Here is a 20,249-nt window from a genome sequence, read left to right on the forward strand (position 1 = left end):
ATCAACACTTGGGGGTCTCTGCAGGACGGGGGGGGTATCCCCGGATTGTCACCCGTATTGGGGGGGGTCTCAGGGGCCTGGGGAGTCCCCAGATTGTCACCAGCGCTTGGGGGGCTCAGGGGTTTGGGGGTCTCGGGGGTTTGGGGGTGCCGAGGCTGTCCCCTCGGTTGGGGGTCTCAGGGGTTTGGGGGTCTCAGGGGTTTGGGGTCCCGAGGCTGTCCCCTCGTTTGGGGGTCCCGGGGGGCTCCGGGGGTCTCTGGCCGGGCTCCCCCCGCCGCTCCCTACAAGTCAATGGTGTCGCTGCCGGGGCTGCGGCCGCCGCCGCCCGCGGGGGTCTCGGGGCTCTCGGGCCCGGCCCGGGGGCTCCCCTCAGCCCAGCTCTGCGACGGCCGCAGCGGGGGCGCCGCCGCCGGGGGGGCCCTGCGCGGGGTCCCGGGGCTCGGCGCCCCCGGGCCGGGGGGCAGCGCGGGGATCCCCCCCCGGCCGGGGCCCCCGCAGGAGGCGGCGCGGGACAGCCCGGAGGGGCGGGGGGCGGTGGGGGGGCCGCGGGGGGCGGAGCTGCCGGCGCCGGGGGCACCGGGGGCACCGCGGGTACCGGGGGTGCCAGGAGCGCCAGGGCCCCGTGTCCCAGCAGAGGAGCTGGGGTCTGACGGGCCGGCTGTGCCAGGCGCTGCAGGGCCCTGCGTGCCAGGCGTGCCAGGGGTTCCAGCTGTGCCGCTGGGGGCGCCGGTGGCGCTGCTGGTGCTGGCGGTGCCCGGTGTCCCCGTCCCTGAGGTGCCGGCGGCGCCAATTCCCGGGGTCGCGGTTTTGCTGTCCCTGGCAGTGCCGGGGGTGCCACGCTCTGTCCCGCCGGCTGTGCCGGCTGTGCCAGCTGTGCCAGGTGTGCCAGGTTTGCTGGCTGTGACAGGTATGGTGGCTGTGCCAGCTGTGCCAGCTGTGCCAGGTGTGACAGGTGTGCCAGGTTTGCTGGTTGCTGAAGCTGTGCCAGGTGTGACAGGTTTGCCGGCTGTGCCAGGTGTGCTAGGTGTAGTGGCTGTGCCAGGTGTGACAGGTTTACCGGCTGTGCCAGGTTTGCTGGTTGCTGAAGCTGTGCCAGGTGTGCCAGGTGTGCCAGCTGTGCTGGCGGTGCCAGGTTTACCAGCTACACCAGGTGTTCCGGCTGTGCTAGGTTTTCCGGTTGTGCCAGCTGTGCCAGGTTTGCCGGCTGTGCCAGGTTTGCCAGCCGTGCCAGCTGTGCTGGGTGTTCCACCTGCGCCAGCTGTGCCAGGTTTGCCGGCTGTGCCAGGTTTGCCAGCTGTTCCTGCTGTTCCAGGTGCTACAGCTGTGCTGAGTATTCCAGCTGTTCCAGGTTTGCCAGCCGTGCCAGCCGTGCTGGGTGTTCCACCTGCGCCAGCTGTGCCACGTTTTCCGCTTGTGTCAGGCGTTCCCGCCGTGCCAGCCGCTCCATCCGTGCCCGCCCCCGCGGTGCCGGTGCCGCCCGCTGCCGCAGCCCCGGCCGTGCCGCTGGCGCTCCCGGTGCCCAGCCCGGGCATGGCGGCGCTGCCGCCCCCCGGTAGGGCGGTGCTGCTGCTGGTGCCGGTGCTCCCGGCGCTGCCGCCCCCCGGCGGGCCGGTCTGCCGGTGCCCGTGGTGCCGGTACTGCCGCCGGTAGGCGTGCTGCTGGTGCCGGTGGTGCGTACTGCCGCCCCCCGGTAGGGCGGTGCTGCTGGTGCCGGTGGTGCCGGTACTGCCGCCCCCCGGTAGGGCGGTGCTGCTGGTGCCGGTGCTCCCGGTGCTGCCGCCCCCCGGTAGGGCGGTGCTGCTGGTGCCGGTGCTCGCGGTGCTGGCGGCGCTGCGGGCGCTGCCGGCGGCGCTGATGACGCTGATCTCGGTGCTCCCGAGCACGCTGACCCCGTTGCTCTTGGCTTTCCCACCGTTCCCGGTGCTGCCCGTGACACCGACGCCGGTGTTCCCGGCGCCCGCGGCGTTACCGATGAGGCCGATCCTGGTGCTCCCGGTGCCCCCGATGCCGCCGTTCCCGGCGCGGAACATTCCGGGCGCTCCCAGGGCCTCGTCGATGGAGCGGCGCAGGTCGATGGGGGACGGGGGCCGGTACCCGGCCGTGGGGTCCCCGTCCGCGTCCAGGGGGGACTCGGGGGGCGCCCCCGCCTCCTCGCCCGTTCCCCGCCCGCCGCCGCCCTCGGGGGGCTCGGCGGGGCCGCCGGAGGGGGCGCGGCCGCCCGGGGGGCGGCGAAGGCGAGCGCGGCCAGCGCCCCCCATGGCCAGCTCGGCCAGGCGCCCCGCCAGCTGCAGCCCCCACCAGGCCCAGGGCCCGGGCGCGGGGGTCGCGGCCCAGCCCCAGGCCTGCAGCGCCCCGAAGAGCTGCAGGGCCGCGCTCAGCGCCGCCGCCGCCGCCCCCAGCCCCCGCGGGACCGCCGCCCGCGCCCCCCGCCGCCGCCCCGCGCTTGCCGCGCCCCCGCCCGCCCCGCAGCGCCGCAGCCCCCGCAGCGCCAGCGCGGCCGCCAGCGCGGCGAACAGAGCGCGGGGCAGCAGCAGCAGCAGCGCCGGGGGCCCCCCAGCGCCGCCAGCGCCCCCACGGCGCCCAGCACCCCCCAGGTGCAGCACGGCCAGGGCCAGCAGCAGCGGGGCCGGCCCGGCGGCGGGGGGCGCCAGCGCCAGCCCCCAGCCCAGGCACGGGAAGGGCAGCTCGAACAGCGCCCGGGCCGCGGCGGGCGGCAGGCGCCCCCAGCTCGTAGGGGTCGAAGAAGAGCGGGAAGGCGCGCGCGAAGGCGGCCAGGGCCAGCAGCGCCCCCAGCAGCCGGGCCAGCCCCGGGCGGCGCCCCCCAGCAGCAGCAGCGCCCCCAGCGCCCCCAGCAGCGCGAAGGCCGCCCCCCCGCCCCATAGACGTGCCCGGGCCAGGCCGCGCCCCACAGCGCCGCCGCCTCGGGCCAGGGCGTGCCCAGCGGCAGGAAGTGGGGCGGCCACGAGAGGGGGGGCGCGGGGAGGCCCCGCCGGGCTCGGCCCCCCCGCGCCGCAGGCGGATCCCGGGGTGCAGGCGGAGGCGGCGGCGGGGGGCGGCGCGGCCCCCCGGGAGGGCTGGCGGCCGGGGGACAGCGCTGCGGGAGACGGGGGGTCAGCGGGGGGAAAGGGGGGTCCCCACATCCCGAACCCCCCTTGCTGCTCCCAGGGCCCCCCGTGCCACCCAGGTACCCCCCCACATCCCGCATCTCCCCACGCGTCCGGAGGGAGGCAGCCCCCCCCTAGTACCCACAAATTCCCAGATCCCCCCCATTTCCCGGGACCCCCAAACCCCAAATCCCACCCCATTGCCTCCCGCCACCCCCCATCCGCAGCCCGCCCCCCAGCACGCACAAATTCCCAGATCCCCCCATTGCCCCGGGACTCCCAAACCCCAGAACCCCCCACTGCCCCCGAACCCGCCAGCCCCCCCAATCCACAGCCCCCTCCCAGACCCTGCATTCCCCCCCGGCCCCTCCAAACCCAGCATCCCCCGTTCCTCCCAGACCCCCCCAAAGCCCAGGACTCCCCCAAATCCCAGGAACCCCCCGTTTTCCCAGACCCCCCTTAAATGCAGGACACTCCCACCCCCCAGGACTCTCCCAGCTCCCAGACCCCCCTTCCTCCCAAAACCCCCCCCCCCAAACCCGCCCCCAAACCCGCCCCCAAATCCCGCCCCAAACCCCGCCCCCCCCAAACCCCCCGCCCCCCAAATCCTAAATCCCTTTCCCCAAATCCCGCCCCCCAAATCCCTCTCCCCAAATCCCGCCCCCAAACACCGCCCCCCCAAATCCCTCTCCCCAAATCCCGCCCCCCAAGTCCCGGCCCCACCTGGCTCGGCGCCGCTCCCCGCCTCGTCCAGCTCCAGGGACGCGTTGCCCCCCTCGGCGCCGATCGTGGGGGGCCCCGTGGGGAACAGGAACCCTGGGGGGCACCGAGGTGTCGGTGTCGGGGGGCTCCCCACGTTCGGGGGGCTCCCCAGCTCTGGGGGGCCCGGCCCGCACTCACCGGCGGCGCTGAGTCTCCCGGCCAGCTCCGAGAGGCCGGGCAGGAGCCGGGGGCGGCCGGGGGGGCCCCGCAGGAGGCTGGTGGGGGGCACGGCCGCCCCCGCGCCGCCCGGGAGGGGATCCAGCCCCGCCGTCAGGTCGATGGCGATGTCCAGCTCCAGCTGCTTGTCCCGGGGCCGCCCCGGGCCGGGGGTCGTGGCCCCGCGGGCGGCGGCCCCCCCGGCCCGGCGCCTCCTCCGGGGGGTCCCGCGGAGCCGGGCTCCTCGCCGGGGTCCGGCAGCGTGGGGGGCGCCGCGCTCCGGGGGGCCCGGCGGGGTGGGGGGCGCGGGGGGCGCGGCCCCCTGGCTCCGCACCTTGATCTTGAAGTTGAGGCCGAGGTTGAGGGACAGCACGGGGGAGTCGCTGTGGGGCGCGGGGGGTCCCGGGGGGCGGCGCTGGGCGGCGGGGGGCGGCGGCCCGGGCCAGGCAGAGCAGCGCCAGCAGCAGCCGGGGGGCGGCCGCCCCCCCCGCGGGGCACAGCGGCGACATCGGCAGCGGCTGCGGACAGGGGCACGGGGGGACGGGGGTGTCACCGTCCGGCATCACAGAGCCCCCATGGCACCCCAGAGCCCCCCATGGCACCCAGAGCCCCCCATGGCACCCTGGAGCCCCGGCAGCCCCCCGTACCCAGGGAGCATTCTGGGGGGGGGGACAGGAGCACCGGGGGGAGACAGGGACAGGAGGGGACAGGAGCACCGGGGGGGACAGGGGCACACCGGGGACAGGGACAGGATGTGACGGGCCTGGTGCACTCAAGGGTGGGCACATGGGAGCGCTCCAAGGGAGGGGACAGGAGCGTCCCGGGGGGGGCACCTGGGGACAGGAGCCCCTGGGGGAGGGCAGGACCAGCCCGAGGGGGAACAGCGACACCCCGGGTCTGGGACAGGAGCACCTGTGGGGACACGGGAGCCCCCCAGGGAAGGGGCGGGAGCGGCGCGGGTGCGGCGGTGGCACTCGGGGACGGGGGGCACGCGGGGGCGCGCGGAGGTGTCCCCTCCCCCGGCGCCCCCCCGCCCGCGCCAGGTCGCTAATCGGGGTGACAGGGGCTGTCGCCGCGGGGTGGCACCGCGCCCGTCAGGGCGGCGGCGGCGCGGGCGCGACGGATGCGAAGTGACACGCGGGACACGCGGGGACCCGCGGCCCCCGCACAGGACAGCCCGCACCGCGCCCCCGCAGCCGGGACCCCGCAACGGGGCCAGCCCCCGGAACCGCCACCCCCGCACGGGACACCCCCAGAATTGCCACCCCTGAAACCGCCACCCCCGCACGGGACACCCCGGAACCGCCACCCCCGCACGGGACACCCCCAGAATTGGCACCCCTGAAACCGCCACCTCCGCACGGGACACCCCCGGAACCGCCACCCCCGCAAGGGACACCCCCGCACGGGACACCCCCGGAACTGCGGCCGCCGCACGGGACACCCCCGCACCCGCCGGCCCCAGAGCCCCACGGCAGGATGGGGTCCCCAGGCCGGTGTCACCCGTGGGTCACAACCGCGCGCGCCCCGCGCACCTGCCCCCCCTGCCCACCTCCACCCCCTCCCGCCGTGCCCACGCGTGTGACAGGGACATTGCGGGGGGGGCACGGGAAGGGCCCGGGGGGCACCCCCTGCGCGCCCCCCCGCACACCTGTTCCCCCCCCCCGCACCCTGCTCGCACCCCCCACCTGTGCCCCCCCACCTGTGCCCCCCCCCACGCTCCCACGCGTCCCCCGCACCCCCCACCCTGCAACCCCCCGGCCGTGCCCCCCCCCGCACCCCCCCCTTTTCCCGCGCGTGGGTGCGTGTGCGCACGTGTGCGCGCGCGTGACGGCGCGTGCCAGCGCGTGTGCGTGGGACCGCGCGCGCGGGGGCGGCGCGGGGGGCGCGGGGCTCGGCACCGCTCGGGGGGCACCCCGAACCCCTGAACCCCCCGAACCCCCGCCCCGCGGCCCCGTTCCCCCCTGCACCCCGCATCCCCGGGGCGCCCCCGCAGCCGGGCCCCCCTCCCCTGCAAACCCGGGCCCCCCGCACCCCCAAACCCGGCTCACCCCCCACCCCCGGCAGCCGGCACCCCGCGATCCGCGGCCCCCGCGGGGACCCCAACCCCGGGCACGCCCCGCACCCCAAACCCGCACCCCCCAGCTCCCCGCACCCCCAGCCCGGCTCGGCAGCGCCCGCGGCCCCCCCGCTGCCCCGCGCACCCCCAGCCCGGGCACCCCAAAGCCCCCGCGCACCCCCAAAGCCACCCCGCCCCCGCACCCACCGGCTCGGCGGCGGCTCCAGCCCCGGCCCGGCCCCGGCGGCGGCAGCGGCGGGAGGGGCGGGCCGAGCCCCCCCCCACTCCTCCTCCTCCTCCTCCTCCTCCCACCCCCGCGCCCCCCGGGCTCCCCCCGCGGGCTCCGGGACCCGGCAGGACCCGGCTGGAGCGGGGGAATCTGGAGGGGTCCCACAGCCGGGGGGGGCAGGATTGAGGGGTCCCCCTCCTGGGGGGGGGGGGCACACTGCGGGGGGAGTCATGGGGGGTTCACAGATCTGGGGGGTCTCACATTGTGAAGCGGTCCCACACTGGGGGGACGTCCCACACCTGAAGGGGGTCCCAATTTTGGGGGGTCCTCCCCCATTTGGGGTGCCCCCCGTAGGGAAGGGGTCCCGCGTTTGTCGAGGGCAATATCCGGCGTTTGGGGGACGCCCCACACCTGGGGAGGGTCTCTCTTCTGGGAAGGGGCCGCGTTTGGGGTCCCCTATTTGGGTGGCGCCACTTGGGGGGGTCCCAGGTGTGTCCCAACCTTTGCCACCCGTGCCATGTGTGCCACCCTGTGTCACTGCGTGTGCCACCCGTGCCATGTGTGTGTGACAGCATGTGCCACCCGTGCCATGTGTGCCACCCTGTGTCACTGCGTGTGCCACCCGTGCCATGCGTGTGCCACCCGTGCCATGAGTGCCACCACCCTGTGTCACAGCACGTGCCCTCTTGGTGCCCCGTGTGCCCCCCGGTTCCCGTGGCACCGGCAGGGACAGGGACACGCCAGGGCCCGGCCGGGGGACAGGGCCATGGACAGGGCCAAGGACGGGGACAGGGCCGCTCCGGGGACAAGGCAGGGACAGGACCATGGACAGGGCCACGGACAGGGCCATGGACAGGGACAGGGCCGCTCCGGGGACAGGGACAGGGACAGGGACAAGCCAGGCTCCGATGCTCCAAGACTTTATTCACCCCTGGACACAGCGAGTCCGGGGTCCCCCCAGACCGGGAGGCCACAGGCTCGTGACACCGTGGGGTCCCCGTGACACTGTGGGGTCCCTGTGACACCGTGGGGTCCCTGTGACACTGTGGGGTGCCCCGGGATGTTGGGGGGTCCCTGCAGTGCTGGGGTCCCCCCATCCCCACTCGGGGCACAGGGGGACCCGGCCCTGCAAGCTCCTTGTTGCCAGGGGGGGTTTGGGGCTCCCCGCGGGGTTTGGGGGGTCCCCGCACCATTGGGGGGGCTGTGGGTCCCTGCATCCCCTCTCTGGGGGGGCGGGGAGGTCCCCGTGGTGCCCCGGGGCCTTTGGGGGGTCCCTGCACCCCCATTTCTGAGGGCCCTGGGGATCCCCCTCCCCTGAGGTGCCCCGGGGGGACTTGGGGGCTCCCCGCACCCCCAGTTCCGGGTGGGTTTGAGGTCCCCGCAGCCCCTGTGCTCGGGGGGTTTGGGAGCGCCCCCACTGCGGGTACCCCATTGCAGGTGCCCCATTGCAGGTGCCCCATTGGGGTGCCCCATTGCGGGGTGCCCCATTGGGGGGTGCCCCACTGCAGGGTGCCCTATTGCAGGGTGCCCCATTGCAGGTGCCCCATTGGCGGGGTGCCCCATTGGGGGTGCCCCATTGGGGTGCCCCATTGGGGTGCCTGTCAGCAGCGCCGGTGTCGGGGGGCCGGGGGGGTCCCCGCAGGCTCCGGGCGGGGGGCGCCGGCCCGGGGGGACCCCTCCTCGGGGCAGCCTCCTCTGGGCACTGGGGGGACAAGGAGGGGGTCACAGGGGGGAAGGGAACCCCCAAACCCAGATCCTGGCTGGGAGACTGGGGGTGCCCACCAGGGAGGGGACAAAGGGGGGTGAAGGGGCCCCGCAGTGCCCCCCACCCCGGGGGAGCAGGTACTTACAGGGCAGAACCGTGAAGCTGCAGGGGAGGGGAAGGTGAGGGGGGTTAGGGGGGCACAGGGACCCCCGCAGCCCAACCCCATCCCCGGCACCGGGGTAACTGGGGGTGCCCAGAGCCACTGCTGGGGCAACTGGGGCCCTACAGCTGGGATGTGCAGTGCTGCCTTCCTCAGCCCCCAAAACCTCCCCGACCACCAAGATCCCCCCATCTCCTGTACCCCTCACAGCCCCCCAAGCCCCCCAGCCCCCCCAAGCCCCCTCAGCCCCCCAAAACCTCCCCTGCCCCCCAAGATCCCCTCAGATCCTTCACCCCTCATAGCCCCCAAGCCCCCAAAACCCCCCCAGCCCCCCTAAGCCCCCAGCTACCCAAAACCCCCTCCAAACCCCCTCAGACCCCAAGCCCCCTCCAATCACTCTCAGCCACCCAAAATCTCCAAGTCCCCCACTCCCCAAGCCCCTCCAGCCCCCAAAACCTCTCCAAAGTCCCCCCAAATCCCCCCCAGCCCCCCAAACCCCCTCCAGCCCCCCAAAGCCCCCAGCCCCCAAAACCTCTCCAAAGTCCCCCCAAACCTCCCCCAGCCCCCCAAACCTCCCCCCAGTCCCCCCAAAGCCCCCCAGCCCCCCAAAACCTCCTCCAAACCCCCTCAACCCCTCAATCCCCCTCCAACCATGCTCAACCACCCAAAATGTGCCCCAAATCCCCCAGCTCTCCCAAACCCCCCAAACCCCCCAGCCCCCAAAGCCCCCAGCCCCGGCCCCACTCACGAGTGCAGCCCGTGCACGCCCCCCTCGACTTGCGCCGCCACCGTCCTGCGCTCGAACTTCAGCTCCCCCGCGAACATCATGGACCTGGGGGCACGGGGGGTCGGTGGCGGCCGGGACCCCCCCAACCCCCCGGAGCCCCGTCCCGCACTGACCGGAGCGCCGAGAGGCTGCGGGCGCCCAGGTCCTGGCAGCCGTGCTGCAGCCCGGCCAGCAGGTACGGCACGAACTTGTGGATGGAGCCCTTGTCCTGCACCGAGCCCGACACGCCCTGCGCCACCTTCACCGCGTCCCCCTCGCTGCGGGGGCACACAGGGGCTGGGGGGCGGCCGGGGGCGGCCCCACGCCCCCCCCCGGCCCCCCCGGTACCTGAAGTAGCGTTTCTGGCTGCCCGCGCCCTGCTCCATGGCGTCCAGCGAGCCCATGCCGCGGTACTGCTTCAGCCGCACGCCCTCCGAGTAGAAGAACTCGCCCGGCGCCTCCGTGGTGGCCGCCAGCAGCGAGCCCATCATCACTGCGGGGGACACCCCGTCAGGGACCCCTCGGGGGGTGGGGGCTGACACCCCCCAGGGTGGGCTGGGGGCTGCGGGTTTGGAGTGGGGGATCCCCTGGGGGTACCAGGGTGGGCTGGGGGCTGCGGGACTGGAGTGGGGGATCCCCTGGGGGTACCAGGGTGGGCTGGGGGCTGCGGGACTGGAGTGGGGGATCCCCTGGGGGCACCAGGGTGGGCTGGGGGCTGCGGGACTGGAGTGGGGGATCCCCTGGGGGCACCAGGGTGGGCTGGGGGCTGCGGGGCCATGGCCAGGCTGGGCGGGAGTGGGGGATCCCCTCGGGGGTGGCCACCAGACCCCCTCTGGGCGCCCCCTGTGCCCCCATCCTGCCCCCCATGGCCCCTGCTCACCGGTGGAGGCTCCCAGTGCCAGCGCCTTCACGGCGTGGCGGGGGCCCCTGGGGGTACCACGATGGGCGGGGGCTGCGGGGCCGGTGGGGGGACCCCTCCGGGGTACCAGGGTGGGGCCGTGGCCTGGGCCCGGCCACACGCCAGCACTGCATGGGGACAGGACGGGGACATCAGGGACATGGCCTGGGCCCGGCCACACGCCAGCACTGCATGGGGACAGGGACACTGCGAGGGACAAGGCCATGGCCTGGGCATGGCCACAGACCAGCACTGCCGGGGACAGGGACACATCAGGGACAGGGGCAGGGGATCAGGGACAGGGACACTATCATGGGGGCAGGGGGACAGTGGGGGGCACCCTGGGGACACTGCAGGGTGTCCGGGGCTGCCAGGGTGGGCTCAGGGGTCCCGGGTGTCACCCACCTTCCTGGGTGATGCAGATGGAGCCGCTGCCCATCCCCACCCGCAGCGCGTCCACCCCGGCGTCGATCAGGTTCTTGGCCTGGGCCACTGTCACCACTGCGGGGACACCCCAAAATGGCACCCCAGCCCTGCCCAGGGCACCCCAAAACAGCACCCCAACCCTGCCCAGGGCACCCCAAAATGGCACCCCGACACTGCCCAGGGCACCCCAAAATGGCACCCCAGCCCTGCCCAGGGCACCCCAAAACAGCACCCCAACCCTGCCCAGGGCACCCCAAAATGGCACCCCGACACTGCCCAGGGCACCCGACCTGCCCGGGGCACCCCAAAATGGCACCCCAGCCCTGCACAGGGCACCCCAAAACAGCACCCCGACACTGCCCAGGGCACCCCAAAATGGCACCCCGACACTGCCCAGGGCACCCCGACCTGCCCAGGGCACCCCAAAATGGCACCCCAGCCCTGCACAGGGCACCCCAAAACAGCACCCCAACCCTGCCCAGGGCACCCCAAAATGGCACCCCGACACTGCCCAGGGCACCCCGACCTGCCCAGGGCACCCCAAAATGGCACCCCAGCCCTGCACAGGGCACCCCAAAACAGCACCCCGACACTGCCCAGGGCACCCCAAAATGGCACCCCGACACTGCCCAGGGCACCCTGACCTGCCCAGGGCACCCCAAAATGGCACCCCAGCCCTGCACAGGGCACCCCAAAACAGCACCCCAACCCTGCCCAGGGCACCCCAGAAATGGCACCCCAAAACAGCACCCCAGCATTGCCCAGGTCACCCCAAAACTGCCCAGGGCACCCCAGAAATGGCACCCCAAAACAGCACTCCAACACTGCCCAGGGCACCCTGAATCCCACCTCAGCATTGCAGGGGTGCACCCCAAACACGGTACCCCAAAACAGCAGCCCAAAAGTGGCACCCCAAATCCATCCCCACCCTCCCCAAATCCTGCCCCACTATGATGGGGGGCACCTCAAAAACAGCCCCCAAAATGTCACCCAAATCCCAGCTCACCGCTGCAGGGGACACCCCAAATCCACCCCCATTGCCCCCGCTCTCTTTTGGGGTCACCCCCACTCCTCAGTGCCCAATGGCTGCAGCCCGGGCCGTGCCCGTGCCCCCCCGCCCCATTTGGGGTCTCACCGTTGCCCCCCACCACCTGCAGCTCGGGGTACTTGGCCTTGATGTATCGGATCATGCTCAGCTGGTACCGGGAGTTCCCCTGCGACGAGTCCTGCGGGATTGGGGTGCGGGGCAGGTTTTGGGGTGCAGGGCAGGTTTTGGGGTGCAGGGCAGGTTTTGGGGTGCAGGGCAGGATTTGGGGTGCGGGGCAGGTTTTAGGGTGTGGGCAGGCAGGTTTTGGGGTGCCACGGGGGGAGCAGAGGGTTGGGGTTCAATGAGCAGGGGGTACCCCCCAAGCCCCTCCTTTTTTGGGGCACAAGCAGCTCCATCCCTATCCCCAGACCCCATCCCCCCCCTTTTGGGGTCCCACGGTTTTTGGGGTGCTCCCACCCTCCTATTTCTAGGAGCAGCCACCCACCTGCACCAGCAGCTCCATCGCCATCTCCTTCCCCTCCCTTCTATCCTGCCCGGTTTTAGGGCTCCCCCATTTCTGGGGATCCCCATTTCTGGGGTTCCCATTTTCGGGGTCCCCCACAGCAGCCCCCTGAGGCCACCCCCCCTCTATCAGCATCTCCACACCCCCATTCCTCCACCCTCATCCCCCCGTTTTTGGGATGCTCCTCTCCCCCATTTCCATGTCACCCCTTTTTCATCTCCCCCATTTTGGGCTCTCACATTTTTTGGGGTGCCCTCACCCCCCCATTTTTGGGGACCCCTCCACACCCACCTGCAGCCCAAGCCCCGTGCCCTTCCTCCCCATCCTCCCCTCATCCCCCACGCTCAGAGCCCCGGGTTTTGGGGTGCCCGGTTTGGGGTGCCCGGTTTGGGGGTGCCCGGTTTGGGGTACCCTGGTTTTGGGGTGTCCGCGGTTTGGGGGTGCTCGCGGTTTGGGGTGCCCCCGGTTTTGGGATACCCGGTCTGGGGTGCCCGGTTTGGGGTGCCCGGTCTGGGGTGCCCGGTTTGGGGGTGCTCGCGGTTTGGAATGCCCGGTTTGGGGGTGCCCGGTTTGGGGTGCCCGGTTTGGGGTGCCCGGTCTGGGGTGCCCGGTTTGGGGTGCCCGGTTTGGGGGTGCCCGGTTTGGGGTGCTCCGGTTTGGAATGCCCGGTTTGGGGTGCCCGGTTTGATGCGGTTTGGGGGTGCCGGTTTGGGGTGCCGTTGTGCCAGTCCGCACGTCTGGGGTGCCCGGTCTGGGGTCCCGCACCAGCACCACGAGGTCCGCGCCCGCCTGCACGAGCAGGTCCAGCCGGTACTTGTCGTCCTCGCGGGTGCCGATGGCCGCCCCGACCCGCAGCTGCTTCCGCCCGTCCTTGGAGGCCGCCGGGTGCTCGCGGTTCTTCTTCAGGTCCGTGCGCGCCATCAGCGCCACCAGCTCGTCACGGCTGTTGACGATCGGCAGCTTCCCTGCGGGGACAGCGCGGGGACCGTCACACCGAGCGGGGACAGCGCGGGGACAGCGTGGGGACCGTCACACCAAGTGGGGACAGCGCGGGGACAGCGCGGGGACAGCGTGGGGACAGCGCGGGGACCGTCACACCAAGTGGGGACAGCGCGGGGACAGTGTTGGGACAGGGGACAGCACGGGGACAGCGCGGGGACAGCGTGGGGACAGTCACACCGAGCGGGGACAGCGAGGGGACAGCGTGGGGACAGCGTGGGGACAGCGTGGGGACAGGGGCGCAGCAGGGACCCTGAGAGCGGGGCCATGGTGGCCACCAGCTCGTCACTGGGCACACGGGGGGAATGTGGGGTCACCCGGGGGTGGAGGGCACTGGGGGGCTGCAGGGACACGGGGACATGGAGGTGAGCCCAGGGACACAGGGCTAACCCCAGGGACATGAAGGACACAGAGCTGACCCCAGGAATGGGGACACAGAGCTGACCCCAGGAATGGGGACACAGGACTGACCCCAGGACGAGGAGGGGACCTGAAGGATGGGGCAGTGACAGCCACCAGCTCACCAATGCTGGTCACTGTCAGCAGCCCTGGGGACACATCAGGGGACAATGTGAGGGGAACAGGGACAGGGGACATTCCCCATGGGCTGCCCAGGGTGGCACAGAGGTGTCCCTGAGGGGAGGTGACCCCTAGGGGGACACCTGGGAGGTGCTGTGGGGGTCCCTGTGGGGTGACAGGGGTCTTGGGGGTGTGACAGGGGACCCAGGGTGTGACAGGGGACTCAGGGGGGACAGGGGACCTGGGGGGTGTGACAGGTGCCCCAGGGGTGACAGGTGCCCCCCTGCACCTTTCTTGCTGCGCTGCAGGATCTCATTGGCCTCTTTGAGGGTGACACCGGCTGGGGCCACCACCAGGTCCCTGCGCTTGGTCATCACCTGGGGACACAGGGACCCGCGTGTCACTGCCACCAGCACAGGGGCTGGCACCAGCGCTGTCTGGCACTGCCACCGTCACTGTCACCAGGGCTGGCAGCGATCCTGGCACCGGCACTGCCACCGTCAATGTCACTGTCACCATCAGTGTCTGTCACTGTCACATGCACTGGCACTGTCACAGGCACAGCTACTGTCACTGTCACCTGCACTGTGTGTCACTGTCACCGTCACTGTCACCTGCACTGGGGGGCCCAGGGCCACCATGGGCAGCCCCCCCCGCCACGGATCTCTGCATCCTCCAGCTCCTGCATCCCATCCTGCCCCACATCCATCCGTCCATCCATCCATCCGTCCATCCATCCATCCATCCATCCATCCATCCATCCATCCATCCATCCATCCATCCATCCATCCATCCATCCCATCCTGCTCCACATTATACATCCTCCATCCCTGCCCCACATCCATCCCTGCCCCACATCCCATCCCTACCCCACATCCATCCATCCATCCCTGCCCCATATTGCACATCTCCAACTCCTGCATCCCATCCATCCATCCATCCATCCATCCATCCATCCATCCATCCATCCATCCATCCATCCATCCATCCATCCATCCATCCACCCCTGCCCTGCCCTGCCCTGCCCTGCCCCACATTGCACATCCTCCAACCCATCCATCTGTGCCCCACATCCCATCCCTGCTCCACATTGCACATCCATCCCTGCCCCACACCCACCCCACCCCACCCCACAGATCCCACGGATCCCACGGATCCCACCCCGTCCCCGTGCCGCTGTCCCCATCCCCAGGCGCACCTGGGCCAGGGGGGTGGCCCTGTCCCCCTCGCGCAGGAAGTCGATGTCGCGGGAGGTGACGATGCCCTCGAGCCGCCCCCCCAGGCGCCCCGAGTGGGTGACGGGGACCCCCGAGAAGCCGAGCCGGGCCTTGGCGTCCCACACGTCCCCCACGGTGTGCACCGGGCTCATCACCAGCGGCTCCAGGATGAAACCCTGCTCGAACCGCTGCGGGCACAGGGACAGGGACAGAGTCACCCAGGGGACAGGGACAGAGTCACCCAGGGGCACGGGGACAGGGACAGAGTCACCCAGGGGACAGGGACAGAGTCACCCAGGGGCACGGGGACACGGGACAGAGTCACCCAGGGGCACAGGGACAGGGACAGAGTCACCCAGGGGACAGGGACAGAGTCACCCAGGGGGCGCGGGGACACGGGACAGAGTCACCCAGGGGCACTGGGACAGGGACAGAGTCACCCAGGGGACAGGGACAGAGTCACCCAGGGGCACGGGGACACGGGACAGAGTCACCCAGGACACAGGGATATGGGACAGTGTCGCCCGGGAGCACGGGGACAGGGACAGTGTCACCCAGGGGCACGGGGACACGGGACAGAGTCACCCAGGGGCACGGGGACATGGCACAGTGTCACCGGGGGCATGGGGACACGGGACAGCATCACCAGGGGCATGGGGACACAGGACAATGTCACCCAGGACACAGGGATATGGGACAGAGTCACCAGGGGCATGGGGACATGGCACAGAGTCACCGGGGGCATGGGGACACAGGACAATGTCACCCAGGACACAGGGATATGGGACAGTGTCGCCCGGGAGCACGGGGACATGGCACAGTGTCACCGGGAGGGCTCAGGAAAATGAGACAGTGGCACCTGGGGGGCACAGGGACACGGGACAGCGTCACCCAGGGTCACGGTGGGCTCAGGGACACGGAGGGGACTCCCACCGTGGGTGCTGATGGCCACCAGCCCAGCAGGCGGCCAGCCCACCCCGGGGGACACCGGGGCCACGCCAGGGTCCCCTGCTCACCTTGACCTTGCGCACCTCGCTGGCCTGGAACTCGGGGGTGCAGTTGTGGTGGATGATGCCGATGCCGCCGTTCAGCTGGGGGGCACGGGGGGCACGGGGGGCACGGGGGGCCGTGGGTTCCTGGGCACCCCCGGCCGGGCACCCCCTGCAGCCGTGAGCCCCGTCTGCCCTCGCACCCCTCGGGGACTGTGCCCCCCCTTCCAGCTCCCCCGGGTGTCCCCCCAGTGTCCCCCCAGTGTGACAGAGCTCCCCCAGACCCCCTCCACAACCCCTGGATCCCCCCGGATGCCCCCAAGATGCCTCCACCCATGTGGGTGCACCCCCACCCCTGGGGACAGCCATGTCCCCCTTGGTGACCGTGACCCCCCCATTGTCCCTCCAGTGTCCCCCCTGTCCCCCCCAGTGTCCCCCCTCACTCACGGCCATGGCGATGGCCATGTCCCCCTCGGTGACCGTGTCCCCCATTGTCCCCCCCAGTGTCCCCCCTCACTCACGGCCATGGCGATGGCCATGTCCCCCTCGGTGACCGTGTCCATGGGGGATGACACCAGCGGTGTTTTCAGGGTGATGGTTCTGGTCAGCGCCGATGTCAGGTCCTGGGGGAGGGGAGCACCCCTAAAATCCTGACCCCTCCCTGAGAATGGGGGCCCCCGACTCCACCTGCCCCCCCTGCCCTCCCAGCACCCCCAAAGCACGGGGGCCCTGCCCCCTGCCCATCCCTTGAGGGCTGGGGTGAGCCCCCACACCCCAACCCTGCAGGGACCCCAAGGGCACCCCCAGCCCCATTGGGGGGCAGGAGGGGATGGGGGCACAGGGGGGTCACTGAGGGGGTCCTGAGCTGGGGGAGCGACCCCGGTGGGGAGAACATGGCGGGGGGGTCCAAGGGGGATCTCGGGGGGCACAGAGGGTCCCGGGGGTCACTCACCACCTCGTCGGCCGTGAAGTCGATGTAGCCAGGGAGGATGAGGAAGTCACTGTGGGGGGACACAGGGCTGGGACCCCCCTGCGACCCCAAACTGACCCAGACCCACCGGGGGGGGGGCACCCGAGGTCTGGGGAGGCACCGAGGGAGGGGGATGCGAGAGTTGGGGGGTCAGTGGGTTCCTGGGGGAGTCTGGAGGGGTTTCTGGGGTTCCTGGGGGGTCTGGAGGGGTTTCTGGGGTTCCTGAGGTGTTGGCAGTGGGGGTGCAGGGGGGGTCTGGGATCCCTGGTGGGTTCCTGGGGGGTTCCTGGGGGATCTTTGTGGGGTTTCCCGGGGGGCTCTGGGGGTGCCGGGCTGTGCTGGGGGGGTCTGGAGGCGCCTGTGAGGGTCGGGCAGTGCCGAGGGGGGTCGGGGGTTTTGGGGTGGGGTCACCCGCACTTGTAGGTGAGGCCATCGGCGCAGGCGAAGAGCTGCTGGGCCGTGAGCCCGTCCTCGGGCACGTAGCCGGCACCGCTGATCAGCTGCTGCGCCATGCTGGGGACGGGGGAAGCTGGCACCGGCACCGGGACCCGCACCGGGACCCGCACCGGGACCCGCACACCGGGACCCGCACACCGGCACCGGCACCGGGACCAGCACCGGGACCCGCACACCGGGACCCGCACACCGGGACTGGCACCGGGACCGGCCCCAGGACCCGCACACCGGGGCCTCCCCGGCACCCCCGACCAGCCCAGGAGCCTCCCGGGACTGGGACAGATTCCCCCCTTCCCCAGGACTGGGACTCGCCCCGGATCCCCCCTCACGCCGGGACAGGGACCCCCACCATGACCGGGACCCCCACCCGCAGCACGACCGTCCCCACCCGGGGCCGGGACCCCCGAACCGCACCGGGATCCCCCCCCAGACCCCCCGCAAAGCAGGAACCGGACCCCCACCCGCACCGGGGCTGGCCGGGCTGGGCGGAGCTGAGGGGGGTCCCGGTCTCGGGGGGTCACGGGGGGTTCATGGGGGGGAGTCCGTGAGGGGGTCACGGAGGGGTCACACTTTCGAGGGGGTTCCTCGGGGGGTCCCCGGGAGGTTCCTGTTGGGTCCCGGGGGTCCCCGTGGGGCTGTCCCGATCCCGTGGGGGTCCCGGTGGGGCTGTCCCGTTCCCGTGGGGGTCCCCGTGGGGCTGTCCCGATCCCGTGGGGGTCCCGGTGGGGCTGTCCCGTTCCCGTGGGGGTCCCCGTGGGGCTGTCCCGATCCCGTGCCAATCCCGCGCGTTGCGCTCCCGCAGCGGCTCCGGCGCGGGGCGTGGCCATGGGCGTGGCCGGGGGTGTGGCCGGGGGGGCGTGGCCAGGGCCGTGACCGGCCGCCGCAGCCCCCCCGCTCCCAGCCTGCCCAGCGCCTCCAGCGCGCCGGGAGCGGCCCCAGCGCTCCCAGTGACCCCCAGCGCTCCCAGTGACCCCCCCCAGCGTTCCCAGTGACCCCTCCCGCAGCCCGGGGACCCCCCCATCCCCCAGCAGCCCCTCCCGCATCCCCCGGTAGCGCCCAGTACCCCCCAGCCCCCCCCCACCGCCGGTGCCCCACACCCCCGGTGACGCCCCCGGTGTCCCCTCGCCGCTGCTCCCTCCCGCCCCAGTAACGCCCCAGTCCCTCCCCGTGCCCCCAGTACAGCCCTGCCCTCCCCCTGTGCCCCCCATGTGCCCCCGGTGCCGCCGCCCCGGTCCCGGGGTGCCCCCGGCGCGCCCCCGCAGCGCCCCAGCGGCTCCCAGTGCCCCCAGTGCCCCCAGTGCCCCCCAGTAACCCCAGTAACCCCAGTACCTGGGCTCCCCCTCGCCCATGGCGCTGAGCGCCGCCGGGGGCGGGGCCTCGGGACCACGCCCCGGGACCACGCCCTCGGCCCCGCCCATCCCGGCCCCGCCCCCCGAGCTCCGGGGACACCCCTGAACCCCGGGATGGGGCACCCCCGCTCTGGGGGTCGGGGCAGCCCTGGGCGCCCCTCTATCTGTGGGTACACCCCGCTTTGGGGGGAAATCCTTTATTTTGGGGGCTCCCGTGTTTGGGGCGCGCCCCTCTGTTTGGAGTACCCCCTCTTTTGGGTACACTGCCTTTCTTGGGGAGCAATCTCCTGTTGAGGGTGCCCACCGTGTTTGGGGCGCCCCCCTGATTTCGGGGTGCCTCCCCTTTGGGGCCACGCTGCTCCGCTTTGGGCGTCCCTCGGGGTCCCCCTGCCCCGGGCGGCTCTGGGGACAGCCCGCGCCCCCCGGGGCTGCTCGTGCGGCCCTAACGAGCCCCGGGGGACGGGGCGGCAAAGCAGCCGCACCTGCGAGCACCTGGGTGAGCTCCTGTGAGCTCCTGTGAGCACCTGCGAGCACCTGGGTGAGCACCTGTGTGCACCTGTGTGAGCACCTGTGTGAGCACCTGTGTGCACCTGTGTGAGCACCTGTGTGAGCACCTGTGAGCTCCTGTGAGCTCCTGTGAGCACCTGTGAGCACCCGTGAGCACCTGTGTGAGCACCTGTGAGCTCCTGTGAGCACCTGCGAGCACCTGTGAGCACCTGTGTGCACCTGTGTGAGCACCTGTGAGCTCCTGTGAGCACCTGTGAGCACCTGTGAGCTCCTGTGAGCACCTGTGAGCACCTGTGAGCACCTGTGAGCTCCTGTGAGCACCTGTGAGCACCTGTGTGCACCTGTGTGAGCACCTGTGAGCTCCTGTGTGCAGTGATGTGACACTGTGAGCACCTGTGAGCTCCTGTGAGCACCTGTGAGCACCTGTGAGCACCTGTGTGAGCACCTGTGTGCACCTGTGTGAGCACCTGTGAGCTCCTGTGAGCACCTGTGAGCACCTGTGAGCACCTGTGTGCACCTGTGTGAGCACCTGTGAGCTCCTGTGTGCACCTGTGAGCTCCTGTGAGCACCTGTGAGCACCTGTGCGCACCTGTGTGAGCACCTGTGAGCACCTGTGAGCTCCTGTGAGCTCCTGTGAGCACCTGTGAGCACCTGTGAGCACCTGTGTGCACCTGTGTGAGCACCTGTGAGCTCCTGTGAGCACCTGTGAGCACCTGTGTGCACCTGTGTGCACCTGTGTGCACCTGGGTGAGCTCCTGTGAGCACCTGTGTGCACCTGGGTGAGCTCCTGTGAGCTCCTGAGATCACCTGCGCTCACCCGTGTGTGCACTTGTGCTCACCTGTGTGCCCTGCCCTCACCTGTGTGCCCTGTCCACCCCCCTCAGCGCTCACCCCCCCTGTCCGGGGGTCACCCCCATGCACTCCCGGGGGTCGGTGCCCCCCAAAGTGGGTGCGGGACCCCGCACTGCGCCCCCCGCAGGCAGGGCCGGGCACGGCAGGGCAGGGGGGGCACAGCGCCCCCCCCGGCCAGGACAGCGCTCCCCGCCCCCTCCAAGGTGACCCCCCCGTGTCCCCAGGTGACCGCCCCAGCGCAGGGACCCGCGGGGGGCGAACAGAGCCCACCCGAGGCACGGCCACGGCACGGACCCCCCCACAATGACACACTCATACTGACCCCATACTGACCCCCCCACAATGAGCCCCCCACACTGACCCCCCCACAATGACACACTCATACTGACCCCATACTGACCCCCCCACACTCACCCCCCCACAATGACACACTCATACTGACCCCATACTGACCCCCCCACACTGACCCCCACACTGACCCCCACAATGACACACCCATACTGACCCACACTGACCCCTCCTCACTGACCCTACACTGACCCCCCCACACTGACCCCATCCAACTGACCCATCCCA

At 71.9% G+C, this 20,249-nt stretch overlaps 2 protein-coding genes across 2 annotated transcripts; both read right to left on the reverse strand.

The window, feature by feature from the left end:
* Positions 1 to 281: 281 nt before the first annotated feature.
* On the reverse strand, positions 282 to 5,616 carry LOC115910621 (collagen alpha-1(III) chain-like). The gene is made up of 6 exons (XM_030960877.1): positions 5,575 to 5,616; positions 4,005 to 4,362; positions 3,828 to 3,920; positions 2,655 to 3,094; positions 1,385 to 2,285; positions 282 to 934 (listed from the first exon to the last, which is right to left on the reverse strand). The coding sequence occupies exons 1-6, from the start codon at positions 5,614 to 5,616 to the stop codon at positions 282 to 284; spliced, it is 2,487 nt and encodes an 828-aa protein (XP_030816737.1).
* A 2,162-nt stretch (positions 5,617 to 7,778) lies between these two features.
* On the reverse strand, positions 7,779 to 18,343 carry IMPDH1 (inosine monophosphate dehydrogenase 1). The gene is made up of 17 exons (XM_030960879.1): positions 18,295 to 18,343; positions 16,927 to 17,022; positions 16,492 to 16,540; positions 16,061 to 16,162; positions 15,567 to 15,641; positions 14,532 to 14,738; positions 13,623 to 13,710; positions 12,581 to 12,780; positions 11,401 to 11,491; positions 10,245 to 10,340; positions 9,928 to 10,027; positions 9,822 to 9,868; positions 9,290 to 9,434; positions 9,076 to 9,219; positions 8,924 to 9,007; positions 8,161 to 8,177; positions 7,779 to 8,012 (listed from the first exon to the last, which is right to left on the reverse strand). The coding sequence occupies exons 1-17, from the start codon at positions 18,312 to 18,314 to the stop codon at positions 7,912 to 7,914; spliced, it is 1,662 nt and encodes a 553-aa protein (XP_030816739.1). The 5' UTR covers positions 18,315 to 18,343; the 3' UTR covers positions 7,779 to 7,911.
* Between the last annotated feature and the right edge of the window lie 1,906 nt (positions 18,344 to 20,249).

The sequence above is a fragment of the Camarhynchus parvulus genome, chromosome 1A, assembly GCF_901933205.1.
Source record: "Camarhynchus parvulus chromosome 1A, STF_HiC, whole genome shotgun sequence".
NCBI lineage: Eukaryota > Metazoa > Chordata > Aves > Passeriformes > Thraupidae > Camarhynchus > Camarhynchus parvulus.

Bases quoted from the DNA above. Each gene is read 5' to 3' on its own strand.
- IMPDH1 (XM_030960879.1), bottom strand. From the start codon at position 18,314: ATGGGCGAGGGGGAGCCCAG. The intron at 9,869-9,927 runs GTACCCCGGAGG...TGGTACCCCCAG, and splicing joins CAGGCCACGGCCCCACCCTG to GGGCCCCCGCCACGCCGTGA. The intron at 9,008-9,075 runs GTCAGTGCGGGA...CCGTGCCCCCAG, and splicing joins CGCAGCCTCTCGGCGCTCCG to GTCCATGATGTTCGCGGGGG.
- LOC115910621 (XM_030960877.1), bottom strand. From the start codon at position 5,616: ATGTCCCTGTCACACGCGTGGGCACGGCGGGAGGGGGTGGAG. The intron at 3,921-4,004 runs GTGAGTGCGGGC...GGTGCCCCCCAG, and splicing joins CGGGAGACTCAGCGCCGCCG to GGTTCCTGTTCCCCACGGGG. The intron at 935-1,384 runs GTGGAACACCCA...CACCTGGCACAG, and splicing joins ACGTGGCACAGCTGGCGCAG to CTGGCACAGCTGGCACAGCC.